Here is a 23,187-nt window from a genome sequence, read left to right on the forward strand (position 1 = left end):
AAGCTTTTGAAAAGAAGGAAGGAAAAAATAATGGCAAATACAGCAGAAGGTGCCACCTTTCATTGCCTCACTTTAAATGGTGAAAACATCCTTCATCTCCTGCAATTTAAATGGGGTGAACGGGATTACTGTAGTCCTACCAGCATCCTTCCCCTCTCCCTCAGCTTTTTCTTTGATTATAGCTAATCTCCGGGTCTGATATCCCAAGACAGAGCTTGAAAATATCATTAAAAATAAGCCCTATATTTTAATTGCCAGACCTATTATTTTTAAAAACTGCAGTACCTATATATCCTCTTCAGATTGCAAGCCACCTTTAGAGCGCCTTTGTCCTGAATCCAACAACAATCTTCTGCTTAGAGTTACACGGCTCAGAAAAATCATAAAATATTTAAATGCCCCTTGAAGAGTAAGCTTCAGTTAAAGAAAACCCTTATGCGTTAGACAATTCCTGCAAGAGGAGTTTAGTCTGGCAAACCTGAAACGGCAGTAACCTCTGCAGACGTCGCTACGGCCACGTACATGTGATATACAGCGGAATAGCTGCTGAAGCCGCACACAACTTCCACGCAGGTCGTGTCTGAGAGTTAAGACGGGCTGCAGGCGCTTTGCTGGCCCAGCGCACACAACCTACATTATTAAGAGAGTATTGCAATAAAGGAAATAAACACCGAGGCCCCAAGCACCGAGCGCATAGAGCAACGCCGTGTGACAGCGGGAGAGCGACACGGACCCGAGTGACGCTTCAGCAGGACCCCAGCGGGGACGTCCCGCGCTCCCCAACCGTCGGAAGGTCTAGCAGGCTGGCGGAACAGCGGGAGAGGAGAAGCTGCAGCGCTGTCAGACCCACGCTTCTTCCCCTCCACCTTTCCAGGAGGCAGCGTCCATACCGACCGCGGGCGCTTTTGGGGAGATTCTGCCTTTACTCCTCAACCCGAGCACGGGCGAGGCCGCGCTCCCACACTCCGTCTCCCCGGGGCAGGTTATGAGGGAAGCCAGAAGCTCGGTGCCAGCTACAGTCACGAGGAATTAAGGAGCTCTCACATCAAACACAGATGCCCGCTGCCCTTTCTGCTCTACCAGACCTCCTCCAGGTCCCAAAATCTCCTGGATTCACGCCTATACTCCAGCCAGACTGCATGACGGGGCACCCCCAGCTTGTCTGAGCAAGTCCTGCTTAGAAAGCACGAAGTCCCAGAGCCAAACAGTACGGCAAAACACTTCACACCTGTAACTTTCGAGGCAAAAGGCCTCAAGATCTCTAACACCTCCAAAGAAAGACGTGGCAGCCAGAGCTTTCCCATGGAAGCATCCAGCGGGAAACGCAGCGCAAAGTTAGTGAAAAGTGGTCATTATAAAAAGCTCAAAATCATGAAAATAGCTACCAGGCTCTGGCGGGACACTGAAGCAGACCCCATAGGTAGTCGGCGGGGAATTTTCTGTTGATTGTTCCAAGTTTACCTCCCATCAATTAACAAAGGCTCCACCAGAAGCTTTTGTTTCTGTTTGGGCATCTCAAACTCCTCTGATGGCAAACTGCTTTGCAAGAGATCGGACCCATCACCCCTCCGCAGAGGATCAGTACACCCAGGGAAGATGATTACACCAGGGGAACCATTAAGGCACCCTCAGAAGGAAATCCCACAGCCCTCGCAGGATTTTCTCCCCTCTCCCAACCAAACTATTCTTCGCCTTCCTTCCTATGGAACCCCGGTGTAGGGCTTGTCTCTGCGGAGAAGGAGCCTTCACAACTTCTCTGCAACAGCTCCCTCTGCGGATACATGAACGCCTCTTTCTGTTCACTCAGGAAGCCGATCACCAAGCACAAAACAAGAACAGCACCGGTGAGCACCCACCGGGGGAAAAGAATGGGGACCAGGCACTGGAAGCCACCTTCTAACTTACTGCTGGCTTGTTTTCTCGTGGAGAAAATCCTGAGTGAATGGCGTGGGGGAAAGTCAAGCTTTAGGTGTGCTAAAGACCACAGCCCTGTATGGGGGAAAATAACCTTTCCCTCTCTGCCACTCAGCCTGCTTTTCACCACCCTCATTAACTTAATTATTTCTGTTACGGTAATAACTAAAGGCCACAAAGCAAGGTATCCAAGCACACTGGGAGAGGATTCCGGCCCCTGGGATTTAGGAGCCGGGTCGGTGCCAGAGGAGAGGCATGGCGGAGGCAGGGGTGAAGGACAGCGGGTGGAAGCAATGGGCGAGCTGGGCTGTGTACGTGTACCGGCTGCGGCATAAATAATGTATTAACACTGCTGACCGTCCGCTTCCCGTCAGTCACGCCAGCCCCGCGCCCCCGCAGCTCGCCCCGCCGGCCTCGACTCATCACGGGCCGCCCCGCTCCCCCCTGCAGCCGGCCGCTAGCTGCGCCCCCCCACCCCCTTTACCCCATGAAACCCCCACTGCTCCACCCAGTCCAACCTGCAACCCCCCTTCTGCAGCCTCCCGTGGGCCCCCCTGCGGCCTGGGCACCCCCCACCTCAACCCCTGCCCACCACCCCCTGGGCCCACTCCCCAGCCGGCCTGCGCTGGCTGCCCCTTCCCCATCGCTGGGGGGGTGGGAGGGGGGTACTCCTCCCCATATCGCCCCCCTCCCCGCTACCCAGGCCTTCTCCCAGCCCCCCTCACCCCAGCGCTGTCACCCTTCCCTCCCAAACCGCCCCTCCCGCACAGAGCACCCCCTTCCCCACACAGCACCCCTCCTGCCCCCCCCCACTGCCCCGCAGCCCACCCCCAGGCTGTTCCCTCACACAGAGCCCCCCCCTTCCCCATACAAGGCCCTTCAGCCCCCCCATCCCTCACAAGGCCCCTCAGCCCCCCCTTCCCCACACAAGGCCCCACCGCCCCCCCCAAGGCCCCGCAGCCCCCCCCACCCCGCACAAGGCCCCACCGACCCCCCCCACAAGGCCCCACCGGCCCCCCACCCCCCACCAGGCCCCTCAGCCCGCCCCCCCCCTCAGAAGGCCCCTCCCGACGCCCCCTACCCCCTCACAAGGCCCCCCCGCCCCCCCGCCCCTCACAAGGCCCCTCACAAGGCCCCTCCCGACCCCCCGGCCCGGCCCCCGGCTGCGCCCTCCCCCGCCGACCACCCTTCCCCCCGCCTCCTCCCCTCGCTCCAGCCCACGCTCCCCCGGCTGGGCCCGGCCGCGGGGCACTCACCGGCCGTGGCGGTGGGGGCCCGCTCGCCCCTGCCCGCTGCCGCGCCCCCCCCTCACCTCAGGCCGCCGCGATGCACCGGGGAGGGGGGCGGGGGGCCGCGGCCCGGCAGGAGCCCTCAGGCCGCGTCAGCCAATCGGGACGCGGCCACCGCTCGGCAGCCAATGGCGTCGGGAGACCGCCGCAGCGCACCCGCCCTCCTGGAGGACTACACCAATGAAAGGGCGGAGAAGACCGGGCTCGGCCCGCCCTCCTTCGCCTCCAGCCAGTCAGATGCGAAACGGGGGCCTGGCCGAGCGCTCCTGGCCAATGAGGGGGCAGAACGGTGCCTCTGGGCGCGCTGAGACGCGGCTCGGCGCGAGGAGGGAGGCATCCCGCCAGCCAATGGCGAAGCCGCCCAGCCGACGTGACTGAGAAGGCCCCGCCTCCGGCGCGCGCGAGAGGCGTGACCAATTTCCGCCGAGAGCCAATCGGATCCGGCAATGCCGAAGCCCCGCCTCCCCGCCCTCACGATGGGCGGGACGGGGCGGGGCCGCGAGCGCCGAACGTGGACGGAAACTGCCGAGAGCCACCGCCCTGCAGCGGAAACATCCGAGTGCCCTCCGGGAAAGGCCGAAGATGAGGAGCGGCGGGGGCTGAACTCGGGGTCCGCGGGTTCGCGGCCCCGCTCCGCCCTAACCGCCCCCCGCCCCTCCTCTCCCCGGGGGGGCACCGGGGCTGCCGGCCGTGCAAGGGCTGGCGGGTTCCTCGTGCGATGGTCTGCACCGATCGCCGTGCAATGGTTCGCACAAACCCCCCCATCCGTGGCTTTGCAGACATCCCTGTGCAACGGTTTATCAGCGGCCCCCCGCACGCCTCGCCCTGCTGCGCGGTCCCTGCCCGGCCCCGTCGCGCTGCCCGAAGGAACGAAGCAGCAGCGCGAGGGAAACCTCGTGTTTACAAATCCCCCCGCAGCTCTCGCTCCCCGGCGCGGCGGGGGCTGCCGGCGGCGTCACCCCGCCGCCGCTCTCCTGGGCCCCGCCAGCTCCTCGTAGGCCTCCTGCAGCTGGATGAAGCGCCTCTCGGCCTCCTCGGCCCGGTGCCGGTTGTGGTCCGGGTGCCAAACCTTCACCAGCTCCCGGTAGCTCCGGTGCACGTCCTCGGCGGAGGAGCCGGCGGGGAGGCCCAGGACCTGGGGGCGAGAGGGACACGCTGGGCAGCTGTCCCCCCCGTGCCAGACCCCTCCGGTGACCTGCATGCCCACGCAGGGCCGGTGCTTGCCCACCCAGGGTCCTACATGCCTACTCAGGACCAGTGCATGCCAACACGGCTCCCATGTGCCCACCCAGGGCCCTGCATCCCCACCCAGGACCCCCTGGACCCACCCAGGGTCCTGCATCCCCACCCAGAGTCCTGCATCCGCACCCAGGACCCCCTGGACACACCCAGGGTCCTGCATCCCCACCCAGGGTCCTGCATCTCCACCCAGGACCCCCTGGGCCCACCCAGGGTCCTGCATCCCCACCCAGGACCCCCTGGGCCCACCCAGGGTCCTGCAAGCCCACCCAGAGAGACGGGGCTACGTGTGCCCTCAGCAGCTGGAGGGGACCCCAAAAAGGGTGTTTCCCCACCTCCCCCCAGGGCATGGGAGCAGCTGAACCCCCTGGATCCCCCCAGCGCAGCATCCCCCCTCCGCGCCGGGTACCCAGCGCCGCATCCTGCACCTCGTACGCCCGCTGCTGCCGCTCGCTCCAGCTGCTCGATTGGAAGCCGGTGCCGTGCTCCCGTGCCGGAGAGCCGCCGGCAAAGCCCAGGACCTCTGCCAGGAGCCGGCCGGTGCGGAGGGGCAGGAGCAGGAGCTCGGTGGCGGCGCGGGGCAGGGCCAGGAGGGTGCTCAGCACCCCGGCGGCACCGCAGAGCCCGCGGCAGGCAAGCGGGGCGGCGAAGGCCAGGCACGCCAGCCCTAAGTGGTAGAGCCGGGCCGCCAGCCGGGGCCGCGGCACCCCGCGGGGCTTGTAGCGCCGGTGCCGCTGGGCGGCGACGCTGGCGGCCAGGCTGGCGGGCAGCACCGCCAGCACCCGGCCCTGGAAGAGGAGGGAGGCGAGGAAGGCTGCGGCCAGGATGCTGGGTGCCTCCGCCGTCTGGTCCCCCACCGAGGAGACCAGCTGCACCCCCAGCCCCACGGCCAGGGGCTGCGCCAGCACCGCCGGCACCCAGGGCAGCCCCAGCGCCGCCACCAGCCCGAAATACATCCCCACCGTCACCTGCCCCGCCAGGCGCAGGGGGCTGAGGGCCGGCACGGTCCCACCGCGGTCCCCGGGCGCCCCGGCCCCGTTGGCGGCCGCCACCCAGCCGGGGAGGTGCCAGAAGTCCCAGAGCCAGCCGCCGCCGAAGCCGCCCAGCGTCAGCATCCAGAGCAGCGCGTGGCTGTCCCGGCCCAGGTAGATGTGGTGCAGCCCCAGCGGCCCCCCCAGCGCCCACAGCCCGTAGGCCACCAGCAGCCGCTTGGCCATCTCGGCAGGGCTGTCCCGGGGGTCACCCCCCCGGCGGGCACCGGCACGGCCCCGGCATCCGGCGCCCTGCGGGAGGGACAGCGCAGTCAGGGACCCCAGGTCACGCTGTCCCCCCCCCATGCCAGACCCCTCCGGTGACCTGCACGCCCACCCAGGGCCGGTGCTTGCCCACCAGGGGTCCTACATGCCCACTCAGGACCGATGCATGCCAACACGGCTCCCGTGTGCCCACCCAGGGCTAGTGCATGCCCACCCAGCACCCTGCATGCCCACCCAGGACCCCTTGGGCCACCCAGGGTCCTGCATGCCCACCCAGGACCAGTGCATGCTCCCCCAGGGTCCCCTGAGCCCACCCAGCACCCTGTGAGCCCACCCATGAGCCCATGAGCCCACCCGGGGCCGGTGCACCCCCGCAGCGCCCCGGACCCCGCGCCGGCAGGGCTCCAGCCCACCCTGACCCACCTCTCCCCGCGGAGCTCCCGGCGGCACCGCTCCCCCCGCCAGACTTTGCCCCGGCACGACACCGGGCAAAGGGCACGGCATCGGCATCGCCGCGCCGGTGTGGGGACCTGGGAGGGGGGGACCGGGCGCCCCGCACCGGCACCTTCAGCCCCGTACCCCCTCCTGGGGTGCAGCCATCCCCAGTACGCCACGGTGCCTGGTATTGGGGTACCCGCTGCGTGGCAGATGTGACCCCCCCCCAGCGCAGGGCCCCCCCCCAGCCCCTGTTTGCTCAGCCCGCGCCGCCGCCGCCGTGTTTGCAGGGATTAACCGGCTGCCGGCCGCCAATTTGGTCTCATCCATTATTAACGGCCCCGCAGCCGCCCTGCGCGGGGGCTCAGCCCCCGTTAGCAGGGCCCGGGGGGTGCGAACCCCCCCCCCAGCTCAGCACCCCCCAGGCGGTGCAGCCGGATGGGCTTTGCTGCTTCCCTAGGGCTGGATGGGGCCCCCCCGGTTTGGGGGTGCAATGGGGCAAAGCCCCAGTTCTGGGGGGGGGGGGGCTGAGAGGCCAGAACGCCTGGGTCCTTGGGGAGCCCCCCGGATGCTGGTGGGGGGTGGGGGATGCTGGCGGCCCCCCCCAGCTCGGCTGCCCGTCAGGGCGGGCTGACAGCAGCCCCCCCCGCGCTGCCCACCCCGCGCCTGGCTGCCTCCCTGACAGCGGGTCCCAGCGGACCCCGGCCCACGCTCCGCTGCCCCCGAGCCCCGCGCCGGGGAGGCCCAGCCCCGCCACCCTGAATGGGAGGGGGGGCACCCCGGCCTGGGTGGGCCCCGGACCCCTCCCCAGAGCCCCCAGGAGCCCCGGGCTGGCGGGGGCCGCGGCGCTGTGCCCCCCCGTTTCAGCGCAGGATCGATGCGGGGGGGGCGGGGGTCTCGCATCCCGATCGATCCCTTTAAGTATCTGGATTTAAAAATGTCAAATTTGCCTTCAGCGAGCGGGGCCGGCGGTCGATGGGGCGGGGGGGCACAGCCCCCCACAAAGGCCTCAGTTTCCCTGGGTGCCCCCCGACACGCGGAGCCGGGGGGCTGCAGAGGGGCCCCTGGGGGGATGCCCCAGCCCTGGGGGGGGTAGGGGGGCTCCCCCAGGCCCCCACAAGCGCCCGTTCGTGGGCGTTAATTGGTGCCATTGATCAGCCCCGGCCACCAGTGTTTAAGGCATCGATTTTTGGAGCCTCCCGGTGAATTGAAGCATCTGTCACCGCCCGGGCACGCAGGGACCGTGGCCGGGGACACGCAGGGACCGCGGCCGGGGACACACGGGGACCGTGGCCGGGGCAGCACCCTGCAGGCAGCCAGGCTCCCTGGCCACGAGCCGTCCCCTCTGGTCCCCGTGCATGGCTGTGCACAGTGCTGGGGACACGTGTGTCCCCATGCACATGTGTGTTCCCAATGCACACACATGCCCAAATGCACACACCTGTCCCCATGCACATGTGCGCCCTGATGCACACGCACGTCCCAATGCACACCCACATCCCAATGCACATGCATGTCCTGATGCACACACATGTCCCCATGCACACGCATGTCCCCATGCTCATGCATGTCCCCATGCACACGCGTGCCCCGACGCACCCCCTCCCAGCAGGAACACGAAGCAACCCCCACCCCAACCCCCACCCACTGCAGCACATCCCCCCACGCGTGGGGCACACGCGTGTGCGCACACACATGATGCCACCGGCCCGTGCACATGTGCCCGCACCGTGCACCCCGCTGCACGCCCGGCTGCACCGTGCACGCGCTCACACGCACGCACACGCCGCGGCTTGGAAAACCGGCCGCGGGGCTGGTTGAAGGCATCCGGCGCCTTCCCGCGTGTCACGCTGCCTTGTCAGTTTGCTGGTAATTAATGCAAACGCCGGGGCCGGAGTCCCTCCGGACTCGTACATCACTGCCAGCGCCGGCTGCGGCGCGGCCCCGGTACCCAAGTGCTGTTATTAGGGGAATTTTATATGTATTAGCTGTTGATGCACATTAATACATTAAAAATGTCAGCGGTGGAGGCCAGCTAATTGTCTGATTTAAATGTCTATTTGTCAGCGCCCGGCTCAGGTGGGCATGAGGCGAATCTGCAATGAGCCCCCGGCGCGGGGGGCAGCACTGTGGGGGGGGGGAGCCCCGGCCCCTCACCCCCCGCAGCGGGGCTGGGGGGGACCCACGGGATGGGGGGACCTGGGGTGCTGGTGCAGGGGGGGGCCGGGCAGGTGGCAGGGGGCGAGCGGGACCCCCATGCCCCGGCCACCCGCCTAATTGCCGCCCGGCCGGGATGGATTTCTCCACCCGACATCCTCTGCATCCGTAATAAATGCCGCTTGTCCAGAGAATTAATCCGGGCCGGCCCGCAGCCATCCATCTCGGCAGGCGCCGGCACGCCGTGACGGACAGCCCCGCCGCCGGGCCCCCGCCAGCGCGGGGGGGCGCAGCCGGGGGGGGACGTAAATCCCCCCCGGGATCCCCCGGCCGCCCCTTCCCGGGGGATGCCCCCCCCGGAGCCGGGGGCTGCCACTGCTGTGGTCCCCCCACGGCTGAGACCCCACAGCTCGTCACAGCAGTGGCCTGGGTGGGACACCCCACCCTGAGCCTGTCCCCGTCCCCTCGCCCCCCGCTGCCGAGGGGCAGCCGGCTCCAGACCCCCGACCCCCCAGGCCCTCCCAGCTGCCTCCACACCAATTAGCAGCTGATGCTAATGAGCCGGGGGGGCAGGAGGGGAGGGCTGGGGGTGCCCAGGGCGGAGGGGGTGTGCGGGGTGAGGGCTGGGGGCACATCGGGGTCTGGGTGCACGTGGGGGACCGGGCGCAGGGGGTGACCCGGCCGGGGCTGGGGCCCACTGGGGGGGACGTGGCGGTGGCCCCCCCGGTGCAGGCGATGCCCTGCCCGCTCGGCCGCTTCTGCCACCCCGCAAAAGCTGTCGGGGGGCACCCGAGCGGCCCCGGGGCCCCGCGGTGCCAGGGGCTCCATCCAGGGGTGACGCTCCCGGCAGCAGCCCCGCGGTGCTGGCACATCCCGCCCCGGCCCTGCACCGGGGTCCCAACGGGCATTTCACCGCAGAAGCACCGGGATGGCCCCGGGAGCATCACCCCCAGCCCGGCCTCGCAGCCCCCCCAGTCCCCCCCCGGCTGCTGGTTTATTGTCGCTGTTCAAGGACAATTTTCATCCAATTTCGGCCGGCCCGGCGGCGGGGCTTTATTGCAAACATGCCCTGGATGGAGCGCGCAGCGCCCGGCCGCCTCCAGCCCATCGATATTCATTTGCACAAGGCTCCCTCCCGGCCCGCGCTGACGCGCCCATCTGTCTGCCATCGCGGCACGCCGCCGCCATGGGGAGGGAAGCGTTTGGCGAAGCCATGGGGAGAGGAAGGGTGACGTCCCCTGGGCGCTGGGGACCGTGCACCGGCACTGGGTGCCATGCAGTGGGCATCGGGAACCGTGCACCAGCGCTGGGTGCCATGCACCGGCACTGGGTGCCATGCAGTGGGCATCGGGAACCATGCACCAGCGCTGCCTGCCATGCACCGGCACTGGGTGCCATGCAGTGGGCATCGGGAACCATGCACCAGCGCTGGGTGCCATGCACTGGCACTGGGTGCCATGCAGTGGGCCTCGGGAACCATGCACCAGCGCTGCCTGCCATGCAGCAGCATTGGGCACTGTGCACCAGGACAGGGTGCCATGCAGCGGGCACCGGTGACCATGCACCAGCACTGGGCGCCGTGCACCAGGCACGATGCACCATGCACCGGGACTGGGTGCCATGCAGCGGGCACTGGGTGCCATGCACCGGCACTGGGTGCCATGCACCAGGTGCATCAGGCGCTGGGCATGCACCAGGCAGCGCTAGGGCTCAAGGACCGAGCCGATGCTGGATGCGACCCTGCGGGGCAGCACGCCGCTGCACGAGCTGGTGGGTCCTCGGGGGCCGCGGAGGCAGATGGCGAACGTGGAGTCGCCGGACGGCTGCACCGAAGCCCCCCTCCCCGTGCCGGCGCTGCCGGCCCCGCTGGCTGCTGCGGGGGGACGTGGGGCCGCGGCGTTATGCATTTATTCATGCTCTGCGCCCCGGCACCGCGGCTCCGCCGCCTGCCTCCAGCCCCCCTGGCTCACACCGGGCTCAGCTCCCGGCTCTGGCCCCGGAGCCGCTGGCTCTGCGGTCGGGGACGTGTCCGTCCCCATCGGGGTGGCCCACAGCATCGTCCCGGTCCTGCTTGGGGACAGTGACAGCCCCTGGGGTGGGGAAACCGAGGCACGGCTCGGCACCGGGAGCCACAAGGGAGTGGGGACGTCCCCACCGTGGTCACGGGGTGGGGACTCAGCCCCGGCACTGGGCTTGCAGCCCCCCCCCCCCATGGATGGGGCTGAGCCCCCCAAGCCCAGCCACCCCCCGCGGCAGCCGGGGTCCAGAGCCAGGCCCAGCGCAGGAGCCAAGGGCAGGATCCGGCCCTGATCCCCCATCCCTCCCATCTCCCCGGCGCTGACCTTTCTCGCCGCCGCCGCTTTTACCCCCGGCCTTGGCTCCCCCCGGCCCCGCTGCCGGCAGGGCTGGGGGCAACCGGGACCCCCGGCGTCCCCTCACGTCCCCGCGGCCAGGGCCCGGGCATCCGCTCCCCACCAGCCCTCGGTGCCTGCTAATTAGCACTCGGGCTTCCCCTCGCAGCCTGGCTAATTAATTCGCTGTTGCTGCTCATTAGGATCAGCCGGCGGAGGGGGTGGCGGTGGCGGCGGTGGGACTCCGACGTCCCCGTCCCCGGGGAGCGGCACGGGCGGCATCGCTGGCGCCTGGGCCCCGGCCCCAGCCCCGCCGGGGCGAGCGGGGGAGATGCTCCAACCGCCGTAATTTGTTGCACAAACATTGCCGGGTTTTTCAGGATTGCATTGATCCTCCTGCATAAAGGGCCCATAAATCCATCCAATATCCCGGCTGATTGATCGCCGCCCTTTGGAGGGAGCTGGCCAGGCCTGCAAATTTAAAAACTATACGGATAAATTACACACGCGGGGGCTACGGTGGGAGCATCTCCCCCGCCTGCCCCCCCCGCACCCCGGCATGCATATGCACACACATGCAGCACACACACACGTGCACCCAGCATGCACCCAGCATGCACACACATGCAGCATGCACACAGCATGCACACACATGCACCAGCATGCACAGAGCACACACACGCATGCACACACACACGCAGCATGCACAGAGCACACACACGCATGCACACACGCACGCAGCATGCACAGAGCACACACACGCATGCACACACACGCACGCAGCATGCACAGAGCACACACACGCATGCACACACGCACGCAGCATGCACAGAGCACACACACGCATGCACACGCATGCACACACATGCACGCACACACATCCCCACGCCCCCCCCATTGCATCCACGCCCACACACAGCCGTGGAGGACCAACCGCTGACCCCGCAAGGACACGCGTGGACCCCTGCACACAGACACGCGTGTGTAAAGCCACTCATGGGCCCGTCCCCCCCCGCTGGCTGGGTGCAGGAGGATCCCCTCGTCCCACACCCCCCCAGAGGGACCCGGGATGTCCCCGGTGCGGGGGCCGAGCGGCGGCACCCGGCGGCTCTCGCCCGGTTTCTCCTCTTTTCCCCGATATTTTCCTAATTGCCGGGAAGCCGCAGGCGAGGGGCCGGCGGCGGCGGGGGAAGCGGCTCCTCTCCCGGGAGCGCGGAGGGCAAGACTTCATTTTGCATAACGGAGCAAATTCAGGCAAGATTTGAAAAGAGCAGCCGTAAATCAGCTCCCACAGCACCAGCTCCGCCGCGGCGCTGGGAGCCGCCGGGGCCAGATCCGGATCAGGACCCCTCCAGCAGCCCCGGCCGCACGGGCCCCGCGCCGGCAGCGGGGGCGACCGGAGCCCCCCGGGGATGGTGGCTCTGTCCCTACCCCGGGGCTGGGAAGGGACCCTGCGCCCGGGCAGAGCCCCCCCGGCCCGGGGCTCCCCGGCAGCACCCACACACTCGGGGTGAGCCCCCAAAATCAGGCCCGCGGCCGCCAGCCTGCCCGGCCCCTGCGTGGGGGGGGGGACGACCTGTGCACCCCCCGTACCCCCTGCACATGCAGCCTCCGCGCCACGCACGGCCGTGCACCCAAACCCCCCCCGCTCACACCCCCCTATCCGCCTTGCACGAACACGCACGCACCCCCACCCTTGCGCCCAGCACCCCCTGCACCCCCTACCCTCCCCTTGCACACACACACGCACCCCCACCCCCGCACCCAGCACCCCCTGCACCCTCCCACCCTCCCCTTGCACACGCAGCCCCACGCACACACGCTGAGCCCTGCACACGCACCCCCCGTGCACGGACACACGCAGCCCTGCACCCCTCCCACCCCTGCACCCAGCACCCCCGCCTTGCACACACACAGCCCCGCACCCCCCACGCACCCCCACGCCTGCACGCTCACACACACACACGCACAGAGCGCTGCACACGCACGGGTACCCCCCCCATTCCACACTCCCACTCCCCTCGTGGACCCCCCCTGCGCACCCACCACAGCCCTGCACACCCTCCCCCGCCCCCCCCCGAGCACCCCCCGCGCTCCCGTCCCTCCCCCCCAGCCCCCCCCGCCCCCGCCGTGCCCGGTGCCGTCGAGCGGGGCGGGCGGAGCGGGGCTGCGGGCGCGGCGCGGCGCGGGCGGCGGCCCCGACACGTGGCTCCCGGCGCCGCGGGCGGCAGGTACCGGCGGGCACCGGAGGGGGGGGAGCATGGGGGGGGGGCTCCGCCGCGGGCCCGGGGCCGCGCGTCCCCGGGGACCCCGAGCGGGGCGCGGGGGCGGCTCCGGGAGAACCGCCCCGGGCGGCGCTGCCCGTCCCCGTCCCCGCCGGTGCGCACCGGGGAGAGCGCGGCGTGGGGCAACGGCGGGGCCGCTCGGGTGCCGCTCCCGGGGGAGGGGGTGCCGCTCCCGGGGGTGCCGCTCCCGGGCAACTTGGCGAGAAGTTGCCCCGCGCGTCGCGGCGGCTCCATCCCGGCTCCGGTCCCGGCTCCATCCCGGCTCCATCCCGGCTCCGGTCCCGGCTCCGGTCCCGGCTCCATCCCGGCTCCGGTTACATCACCAGCTCCAATACCGGCTCCCGTCCTGGTTGCATCATCGGCTCCGGTCCCGACTCCAACACCGGCTCCGGTCCTGGCTGCTGCAGGAGCTCCGGTCTTGACTCCGTCCCCGGCTCCGGTCTCAGCCCCTTCCCCGGCTCCGCTCCCGGCTCCATCGCTGTCTCGGGTCCCGGCTCCGCTCCCGGTTCCATCATCGGCTCCGGTCTCGTCCCCTTCACCAGCGCAAGTCCCAGCTCCATCCGCAGCTCTGCTCCCGGCTCCGGCCCCAGCCCCGCTCCCAGTCCCATCCTCAGCCCCAGCCCTGCTGCTGTGACCATCCCTGTCCCCATCCCTGTCCCCGTCCCTGTCCCCATCTCCATCTCCAGCCCTGCTGCCGTCCCCAGCCCTGCTGCCGTCCCCACTCCCAGCCCTGCTGCCAGCTCCATCCCCAGCCCCGCTGCTGTGACCATCCCTATCCCCATCCTCATCCCTATCTTCATCCCCATCATCATCCTTATCTTTATCCCCATCCCCATCCCTGCTCCTGTCCCCGTTCCCAGCCCCGCTGCCGGCCGCAGCCCCGTCCCGCCCCGTCCCTGCTCCCAGCCCGGTCCCCGCCAGGGCACGAGGCTCAGCGGGCGGCTGGGTGCCATCCGCCCCCCCGGCGCCACCATCGCGCCCAAGGGCGAGGAGGACCTGCTGGCCCTGGCCGCCTCCCGGCTGAGCCGCAGGAAGCGGGTGGCCGGGGCGGCCGTCGGCGTGGCCATGGTGCTGGTGCTGCTGGTGGCCATCCCGCTGCTGGTGCACAGCTCCAAGGCGGCCGCGCACTACGAGATGCTGGGCAGCTGCCGCATGGTCTGCGACCCCTACCCCGGCCCCGAGCTGCCTGCTGCCTCCCCGCCGCCCTTCCTACCCGGTGCCAAGGGCGAGCCGGGGCGCAAGGGCCGCGCCGGTGTGCGGGGCCCTCCCGGACCACCGGGACCACGGGGGCCACCAGGTGAGCCGGGCCGACCGGGGCCACCGGGGCCACCGGGGCCGGGTCCCGGGGGGTACATCCCCTCCTTCTACAGCCCCAAGATCGCCTTCTACGCGGGGCTGCGGAAGCCCCACGAGGGCTACGAGGTGCTGCGCTTCGACGATGTGGTCACCAACGTGGGCAACTACTACGAGCCCTCGAGCGGGAAGTTCACCTGCCCCCTGCCCGGCATCTACTTCTTCACCTACCACGTCCTCATGCGCGGCGGCGACGGCACCAGCATGTGGGCCGACCTCATGAAGAACGGGCAGGTACGGGCCGGGACCGGCACCGCTGCCGGCACCCCCGCGATGGCTCCTCCCGGTATCCCCGGTGCCCCCCACCCAGCTCCCCAGCGCCGCTCCCCCCAGCCGGTCCCTCACCCTGCTCCAGCCCAGTTCCTCCGGCCCTGCTGCCCCTGCCTGCTCCCCCATCCCAGCTCCCTCATCCCAGTTTCCCCATCCCACTTCCCCTATCTTGGTTTTCCCATCTTGTTTCCTCCCATCCCGGTTTTCCCGTTCTGGTTTCCCTTAATCTCAGTTCCCCCATCCTGGTTCCCCCTCATTCCTGATCCCCCTTCCCGGCTCCACCCATCCTGATCCCCCATCCCCAATTCCCCCCACCCCAGTCCCCACATTCCATTTCCCCCATCCAATTCCCATCCTCTTCTCCCCATCCTTCTTCCTCCATCCCATTTCCCCCCATCCCCGATTCCCCATCCCTGCTCCCCCCACCCCAGTACCCCCAGCCCCATCTCCCCCCATCCCGTTCCCCCTCTGGGGCCATGGAGGGGGTGACTGGGGGAGCCGCCCCGCAGCCGTCCCCACCACCTGCCATCACCTCAGCCTTGGGGACACGAAACCCCCATCCCCGGGGCTCCTGCCGCAGGGACAGGGGGACACGCTCCCCCGGGAGCGCCGGGCTCGGAGCCGGCGGGGAGTGGGGTCCGTTGGGGCCAGCTGGGACAGCCGCCATCACCAGGGACAACCGGCTGTGCCCCCCGGCCGGGACAGCCACCAGCACCGGGGGGGGACGGGCTGTGCCCCCCGGCCGGTCCCTTTGTTTGCGGAGGCGCAGCCCGGCCGGCAGCTCCTGCACCGCCTCGCCCCGGACGCTTCCCATTTATTATGGGAAAAACAAGGATCGATCCAGTGCGGTCGATGCCGGCTCCACCGCACCCCCCGGGAGCTGCCCCCGACCCCCCGGGGTCCCCGGTCCCCGAGGGCAGCGCAGGAGCGTGGGGCAGGGGAGGGCCGTGGGCTCCCGGGCACCGGGGCTCTCCAGGTCGGGTCACCAGTGGGTCCTCGGGACTGAGCACCGGTGGTGAGACCCAGCTCCGACAGCCTGCCGTGGGTGTGGGAGGGGTGCGGTGGAGGGCTCTGTCCCTGTCCCCTCCTGTCACCACCCGGCATGAGGGAGCGGGGGGGACGCTGGCTCCCTCGCCCGGTTGTGCCGCAGACGGGCGGCGTGACCTTGAGCGGTGATGGACAGAGGGGCTGAGCGTGCTGGGGGGGTCCAGAGCAGCCCAGCCCCCCCATTCCCAGTCCCACACCAAGCTCCCCCCGGGGATGGCGTGTTGGGGGGGGGGGTGTCCCTGACGGCCGTGCCCCCCAGGTGCGGGCCAGCGCCATCGCGCAGGACGCGGACCAGAACTACGACTACGCCAGCAACAGCGTCATCCTGCACCTGGACGTGGGTGACGAGGTCTTCGTCAAGCTGGACGGCGGCAAAGTCCACGGCGGCAACACCAACAAGTACAGCACCTTCTCCGGCTTCATCATCTACCCCGACTGAGCCCCCCCCGGCGCGGGGACGGGGCTGCGGGGATGGGGGGGGCGGTGTCCCGGCTCCCACTGGTGTCACCGTCCCCTGCGATAGCTGGGTGTGATGAGACACCCGTGAGGACACACGCGCCCCCCCACCGCACGCTGCCCCGCGCACACGCACCTCTTGGCTCCTCCACATCCCCCCACCCACGATCACCCCCACACCCCTGTCAGTGTCCTCCCCCCTCCGCATGCCAGCACCCCCAAGGGTGTCGGGGTGTCCCGGTGCTGTCTCCGTCGCCGGGGCACCCCCTGTCCCCGCGGCTGACCGTTGGGCTCCGTGTTCCCCCCAATAAAACACTCTGGGTTTGGATGTGCAGCTGCTGCCTTCGCCTCCCGGGGGGGGGACAGAGGGGACCCCCAGGGAGGGGGCTGTGCCGCCATCGCTCCTTGGTGCTGGCCCTGCCTGTCCCCGCAGCGGTGACAAGCTCCGGGCCACTGGCAGGGACCCTCATTGTCACCTTTCCCCCGTGTCGGCTGCCACCGGGGACAGGGACAGCGATGGCCTCCCCGCCACGCACACGGGGGGACACCGTCTGGGTGTTTGGGGTCCCCGGGGTGGGAGCGGAGCCGCAGGACGCCGGGTCCCCCCTGCCCGAGCCCTGCAAACCCCGGCGGGGCGCAGCCGTCCCCCAGCCCTGTCCCCGCGTGGCCGTGGGCCGGTGCTGCCATCGCGTGGCCAGTGGCCGGGAGGACACAGCACCCGCCGGCTGGGGCCAGGGGGGGCCCAGCAGGCTGGGGACCCCCGGGAAGGGCTGGCAGGGGTGGGGGCCCGGCCCCCCGGGGCCCAGGGCACCCCAGAGACCCTACAACAGGGTGCAGCGTGAACTATTTTATTGCCTATGCGGTGTCCGTGGGTGCGTCCCCATTGTCCCCATCCTGGTCCCTCAGCAGGTTGGGGTCCCAGCTGTCCTCGGGGGCAGCTGTGGGTGAGGGGGGGATCCCTCCTCCCCGCGGTGACCCCCACCTCCCCAGGGTGCCCCCCCGCCTCCCCAGGGTCATCCCCCCCAGTCTCAACCCCCACATGGTGTCCCCAGCCTCCCAAAAACATCCTTTTCCCCCAGCCCCACTCTCAGGGTCCCTCCCTGACCCCAGGATTCCGCCCCCCATCCTGAGGGCCCCCCAGCCCCAGGGTCACCCCCCCCACCCAGGCGGGTGCCTGGGGAGACACTGGGAAGAGCCGACACTGCCACCTTGGGGTCCCACTGGCCCTCGTCCCCCCTAAAGTCTTGCACCGTGCTCTCCTCTTGGGAGGAGTGCCCACAGTCCGGGCAGGTGGGGGCCCCCCTCCTCCTCAGGGAACCCCCCAAACCTGCCCAGGGCCCCCTGCCACCTCCCCAGGGTCCCCCAACCTCACTGATCTCCAGGGTCATGTCCCCCCCCAGTTTCAACTCCCAGGGTGTCCCCCATCTCCCCAGGCTCGCCCCTGCCCCCAAATGTCCCCCTACCCCACTCCCAGGGTGCCCCCTGCACCCAGGATCCCCCCCATATTGATGCCCCCCCCAGCCCTAGGGCCACCTCACCCGAGCATTGCCAGAGACACTGGGAAGAGCCGATGCCGCCTTCACCGTCACATTGGGGTCCCACTGGTCTTCATCCCCCTCAAAAAGCTGCACTGCAATCGCTTCCTGGAGAACCCCCCCCGTCAGGGCAGGAGGGGGCCCCCCCAACTCCCCTGAGCCCTCGAGGTGGGGACAGGGGGCCCAGAAGGGCTCCGCATCCCCCGGCGCTCACCCAGGGCACGGCCGCATCCCCGGTGTCAGCGGGCTCAGGCCGGAGGGACGGGGTCGGTTCCCACCGCAGGAGGCTCTGGAGGTGACCCCACCAGCAGCGGGGGGGGGGGCTGGGCCTCGACCCCCCCCCGGACCCCCCGAGCCAACCCACGGCCGCAGGGGACAGCACACAGGAGAATTTTGGGGGCTTACCGGACACCCCGCTGTGGCGGGGGGGCCCAACTCTCCTGGGTACGGAGGGAACAGGGGGGCCCCCCCAGTGGGCTGGGAGGGGGCCCTGTGCCCCCCTCAGTGGGGTGGGGGGGGACCCTGTAGCCCCCGGTGGGCTGGGAGGGGCCTGTGCCCCCCGTTGGGTTGGGGGGGGCCCTGTGCCCCCCGGATCGCTCCCGCACTCCCACTGGCTGGGGGGGGGGCACCCTGCGGGCCTAGAGGAGCTTCCCCCCGGCCCTGAGGACCCTCCCTAAGAGGAAAGGGGGGCACAGTTGGGGGGGGTCACGGGGGGCACTGCCGGTCCCGCTCCCCGGGGGGGGCAGCACCGGCCGCCGCCGCCGGTTTATAAAACACCGCCATCGCCGATGTCCCGCCCCGCGGCCCAGCGCCAGCCAATGAGCGGCGGGAACGGCGGCAGGCGCCCTGCTAGGATTGGATCAGCGCCTCCTCAGGGCTCGGCCTGTCAGCGATAGGCGGATATCAGCCTATCAGCTCCGGGGAGGGAAGCGGCTGATCAGAGAGAGGCTGGGGCGGGTAGAGCGCCGCGAAGCGGGGGATTGTGGGATAGCGGCGGACGCGCGCACGGCTTCGCATCGGGGTCCCGCGGCCCCCCCGGGCCCCACTCCCCTGCGGGCACCCCCGGGCCAGGGCGCGGCCCCCGGGCCTGGCCCCCACCCCAGGCACTGCCCACCCCCAGCCCTGGAGCCGCTCGGTCCTCCCGAGGGGCTTCGTGCAGCACCGGGCGCCCCCCCAGCTGCCCCCAGCCCACGGCCGACACGAGTGACTCGGCCCCGTCCTCGCCACAGCCTTTATTTGCCGCTCAAGCAGGATGGGGACATTGGGGGGGCAGCCCCCAGAGCCCCCCCCATCATAGCAATAAATAGAGGAGGGGGCCAAGGCACAGACCACGGTGCTGGCAGCGGGGATGAGGGAAGGGGGGGGCCACGCTCTGCTCCCCGACCCCGCACAGGGTGCAGCAGGGTCGGGCGAAGCCCCCCCCGCCGCCGGGTCGGGCGGTGCAGGATGGGGACCGGCGTGGCGGGTTCCCTCCATCACTTCCCCGGCTCCGCTCGCTCCTTGTGCGACTCCGTTACCACCTGCTGTGGGGGGGAGAAGGGGGGGGTCAGCCCCACGGGGGGGTCAGCCCCCCCAGGCAGGGCCCCCCCAGCCCTCACCTGCCCGTCCCGCGTCTCGATGGTTTTGATGAGCACCATCCTCCGCGCCGGACTCTCCGCAGGCTGCGGCTCCAGCACTGGGGCACAGAGAGGCCGTCAGCCCCCCCCGTCACCCCGGGGTGCGGGTGGGTGCGAGACCACCCCGGGCAGGGACCCACGCACCCATGGGGTGTCTGCCCCAACTCCCGGCCCCCCCTCACCTGAGCTTCTCACGCTGAAGGAGGTGGCGGGGTGCAGGGGGACGGTGATCCTGGGGGGGGAGAGGGGGGTGAGGGGGGTCTGGGGCTCCCGGGCATCACTGGTGACCCTGAGCCTTCCACACCATTGAGTCAGTGACCCACGGCACGGGTGGGCTGTGCCCGTGGGCTGCCGGGCAGGAGGCAGGAGAGCAGCCGGTGCAGCCCCCCCGCCATCACGCCTTCCCCTGGCCTTGCCTTTATCTCGGCAGCAAGAAGCTCCCGTGGGAACTTTTTGTTTGCCCGCGGAATCGGTGCCCAGCGCTGCCTCCTTGCAAGAAAATCCCGTAACGAGCGGGATCACCCAACGGGGGGGACCCTCTCCCCCGGCCGGGCTCTGCACCCCGGCAGTGACAGGGACGTGGGGCAGAGCAGCCTCACCGGCTCTCCTCGCCCTCCAGCAGCTTGCGGTACGTGGCGATCTCGATGTCCAGGGCCATTTTGACGTTGAGCAGGTCCTGGTACTCGCGCAGGTGCCGCGCCATCTCCTCCTTCATCTGCTGGATCTCCTGCTCCAGCCGCCCCACCACGTCCTGGTAGTTCCCGATCTCCTCCCCAAATTCATCCTCCATCTCCTGCATCTGCCGCTGCAGGGCTTCGTTCTGCGGGGGGAGAAGGGGCCGCGTGGGGCCGGGGTGGGGGCCCGGTGCCTGTGCCCCCCTCTGGACCCCCCCCCCGGCTCTCACCATGCCCTTCAGCCCGTCCACCTCGCAGGTGAGGCTCTGGATCTGCCGCCGGGACTCGTTCATCTCCTGCTTGGCCAGCCGCAGCGCCTCGTGGTTGCGGTTAGCCGCGTCCGAGAGGTCGGCGAACTGCGGGGGCAGAGGAGTCAGGGCTGCCGGGGTGCCTCGGCCCCCCCCAGCCCCCCCAGCCCCGGGTACCTTCGACTTGTACCACTCCTCGGCTTCCTGCAGGTTCTTCACGGCGATGCTCTCGTACTGGGTGCGGATCTCCCGCAGCGCAGCCGTCAGCACCGGCTTGCAGACCTCCACCTCCGCCGGCACCGCCGGGCTCGGGGCGCTCACCTCCAGGTCCCGCAGCTCCTGCACGGGCACGTGGGCTGTCACGCCGCGGCACACGGACCCGACCCGCTCCCCCCACCCCAGCCCCCCCAACGCCCCCCACCTCCTCGTGCAGCTTCTTGAGGAAGCCGATCTCGTCCATCAGCAGCTCAACCTTGCGCTCCAGCTCCAGCCGGGACAGGGTGGCATCGTCCATGTCCTGCAGGGAGAGGCCGGGCCGAGCTGTGAGGCAGCATGGACGGGACGGGACCCCCCCGGCCTCCCCCCGGGACGGTGCAGGACAGGGAGCGCCCGGTGCAAGGGGCATCGCTGGCACCTTCGCATGTGTGGGCAGCCGGCTCAGGGGCCGTGAGTAGGGCAGCCCCCCCCTCCTCGTGCCTCTTGCTGCCTGGGGTCCCCCGCTCTGCTGCACTGCACGGGGGGGATGGGGAAATGGGCACTGCACAGGGGGGATGGGGAAATGGGCACTGCATGGGGGGACGGGCCCCCCAGTCCCCTCACCTTGCGGAACAGCACCAGGCTCTTCTCTGCATCCTCCCGCTTCTGCGTCTCGTCCTCCAGCCTGAGGACAGCAGGATGCAGAAGGAGTGGGGGGGACAGGGTGCAGCCCCCCCTCCTCGTGCCTCTTGCTGCCTGGGGCCCCCTGCTCTGCTGCAGCCCCCCATATGCTGCAGGCACACGGGGACGGAGGAGGAGGAAGAGGAGCCCCCCCAAGCCTGAGCCACCCCCCCTCCAGCCCCCGAGGGCCCGGGCTGGCCCCAGTCCCGGGAAGGGGCAACCCTGGGGCGTCCCTGTCCCTGCACAGCCAGGGCAGGACCAGCCCCTCCCGCAGGACCCCCAGATCCTGGGGGACCCCACCCGTGCCCTGTCACACCACCCGGGGCTGCGGGGCCATGACCCCACTGCAGCCCCCCAGGGCCCCTCACTGGGACACGCTCCGCCCCGGGGGGTCCAGCCCTGCCCCGGCCCCATCTCCCCCAGTGCTCGTCCCAGTCCACCCCCAGTGTCCCCACCCCGCCATGCCCCTCCCAGTGCCCCGCCCTTCCGCAGAGCTCTGCTCTCCCAGTCCCCGCCCTGGGTCCCTCCCCAGCGCCCCGCCCCTCCCAGTGCCTCCCCGGTGCTTTCTCCAGCGTCTGCTGGGCGCATCCCCGGCCCCCTCCCCGATATGCGGCCGGTCCCTCCCCAGCGCACCCCGGTGCATGCCGCGCTCCCCTCCCCGGTGTCTCCGGTGCATCCCGCGGGCCCCACCCCAACATCCCCGGGGCATCCCCCATCCCCATCCCGCTGCACCCCCCAGTCTCCACCATCCCAACGTTCCCCGGTGCATCCTCCGGTCCCTGTCACCCCCACATTCCCCAGTGCAACCCCTATCCCCATCCCGGTGCATCCCCCTGTTCCCACTTCGGTGCATCCCTCATCCCGGTGCATCCCCCGGTCCCCACCCCGGTGCATCCCTCATCCCGGTGCATCCCCCGGTCCCCTCCCCGGTGCATCCTTCATCCCGGTGCATCCCCCGGTCCCCACCCCGGTGCATCCCTCATCCCGGTGCATCCCCCGGTCCCCACCCCGGTGCATCCCTCATCCCGGTGCATCCCCCGGTCCCCACCCCGGTGCATCCCTCATCCCAGTGCATCCCCCGGTCCCCACCCCGGTGTATCCTGCGGTGCACCCCCCATCCCCATGCCCCCCCCGCCCCGGTGCATCCCCCGGCCCCGCCGCCCACCCACCGCTGCCGCAGGGCCGCCAGGTCGGTGGCCAGCCCGTCTCGCTCGGCCTGGAGCCGGTCGCGGTCACGGCCGAGGTGCTGCAGCCGCTCCCGCAGCCCCCGCAGCTCCCCCTGCACCAGCCCGGCGGCGCGGGGCGCGGTGGCGGCGGCGGCGCGGCCCAGGGCGGCTCGCAGGGCCCCGTTCTGCCGTTCCAGCGCCCGCACCCGCTCCAGGAAAGCGGCGAAACGATCGTTCAACGCCGCCAGCTCTTCCCGCTCCGCGCCCCGCGCCGCCGCCGCGGCCGCCAGCCGCCCCGGAGCCGCGGTGAGGGGCGGCGGCGCCCCGAGGGCGCGGCGCGGTGGGGGGGCGCGGCCGCCGCGGCTCATGGCGGTACCAGGAGGGCGGCGGTCGCCGGTACCGGCTGTTTATAGCGGGCGGCGGCTCCGCCCCGCCGGGGGCACCCGGGGGTGCGGGCACGAGGGGAGGGGTCTCCCGGCCGGGAGGGGAGGACCGGGGGCTGCGGGTGTCCCCTCGGGGGGGGCGGGGAGAGAGACCGGGAGTGGCCGGGCCCCCCCCCCTCGGGATGCGGGGCGGGGGGCTGCAGGCAGAGGAGCCCGGTAGCACCAGGGGCGGTGGGGAGAGGGGCCGGGGGTGCCCAGACGATGCAGACCCCCGCTCGGGCAGAGGGAGAGGGGCTGGGCAGGGCCGGGTCTCCCCCTGCCAGGACCCGGAGAGGGGCTGGGGGACGCCCTGGGGTGCAGGGCAGTACCGGGAGTTATGGGGTCCCCCCCAGGTAGCATGAGGAGATGGGGGTGCAGACCCACACTAGGATGCAGGGAGGGGCTGGGGGCTGCAGGGTGAGCCCCATCCTCAACCCCTGCTGCAGGGCTCTGCAGAGCCCCCCATCTCAGCTGGGTCCCATCCTGCCCGGAGCGCTCAGCCCCACGCAGCAGGCCCTGCCCATCCCAGCCCCCAGGGAGGGGGGCCTCTGTGTCCCCCCCATTTTGTAGGCACAGCCGTGACTCGGCTGTGCCGGAG

General features: G+C 70.3%; 5 protein-coding genes across 7 annotated transcripts in view; 2 read left to right on the forward strand and 3 right to left on the reverse strand.

The window, feature by feature from the left end:
- Positions 1-3,443, reverse strand: part of SPATS2 (spermatogenesis associated serine rich 2) — a 31,207-nt gene extending 27,764 nt beyond the window's left edge. The window contains exon 1 of one of the 2 annotated variants that reach the window (XM_075133711.1): positions 3,171-3,443. The gene's annotated coding sequence lies outside the window, so the exon portion shown is untranslated. The remainder of the gene's footprint in view (positions 1-3,170) is intronic. The other variant, XM_075133710.1, reaches the window with a different exon arrangement.
- Positions 1-23,187, forward strand: part of MCRS1 (microspherule protein 1) — an 84,534-nt gene that overhangs the window by 40,156 nt on the left and 21,191 nt on the right. The gene's annotated exons all lie outside the window — the stretch shown is intronic.
- DNAJC22 (DnaJ heat shock protein family (Hsp40) member C22) lies at positions 4,159-5,659 on the reverse strand. Its single transcript, XM_075133845.1, has 2 exons — positions 4,871-5,659; positions 4,159-4,338 (listed from the first exon to the last, which is right to left on the reverse strand). Exons 1-2 carry the CDS (start codon positions 5,657-5,659, stop codon positions 4,159-4,161), a joined length of 969 nt encoding a protein of 322 aa, XP_074989946.1.
- Positions 13,992-16,035, forward strand: C1QL4 (complement C1q like 4). The gene is made up of 2 exons (XM_075133757.1): positions 13,992-14,513; positions 15,856-16,035. The coding sequence occupies exons 1-2, from the start codon at positions 13,992-13,994 to the stop codon at positions 16,033-16,035; spliced, it is 702 nt and encodes a 233-aa protein (XP_074989858.1).
- PRPH (peripherin) lies at positions 18,804-22,535 on the reverse strand. Its single transcript, XM_075133610.1, has 9 exons — positions 22,171-22,535; positions 20,945-21,005; positions 20,547-20,642; positions 20,303-20,464; positions 20,108-20,233; positions 19,803-20,023; positions 19,386-19,435; positions 19,186-19,262; positions 18,804-19,110 (listed from the first exon to the last, which is right to left on the reverse strand). Exons 1-9 carry the CDS (start codon positions 22,533-22,535, stop codon positions 19,063-19,065), a joined length of 1,206 nt encoding a protein of 401 aa, XP_074989711.1. The 3' UTR covers positions 18,804-19,062.

This window comes from Calonectris borealis, chromosome 30 (assembly GCF_964195595.1).
Source record: "Calonectris borealis chromosome 30, bCalBor7.hap1.2, whole genome shotgun sequence".
In the NCBI taxonomy this organism is placed as follows: Eukaryota; Metazoa; Chordata; class Aves; order Procellariiformes; family Procellariidae; genus Calonectris; species Calonectris borealis.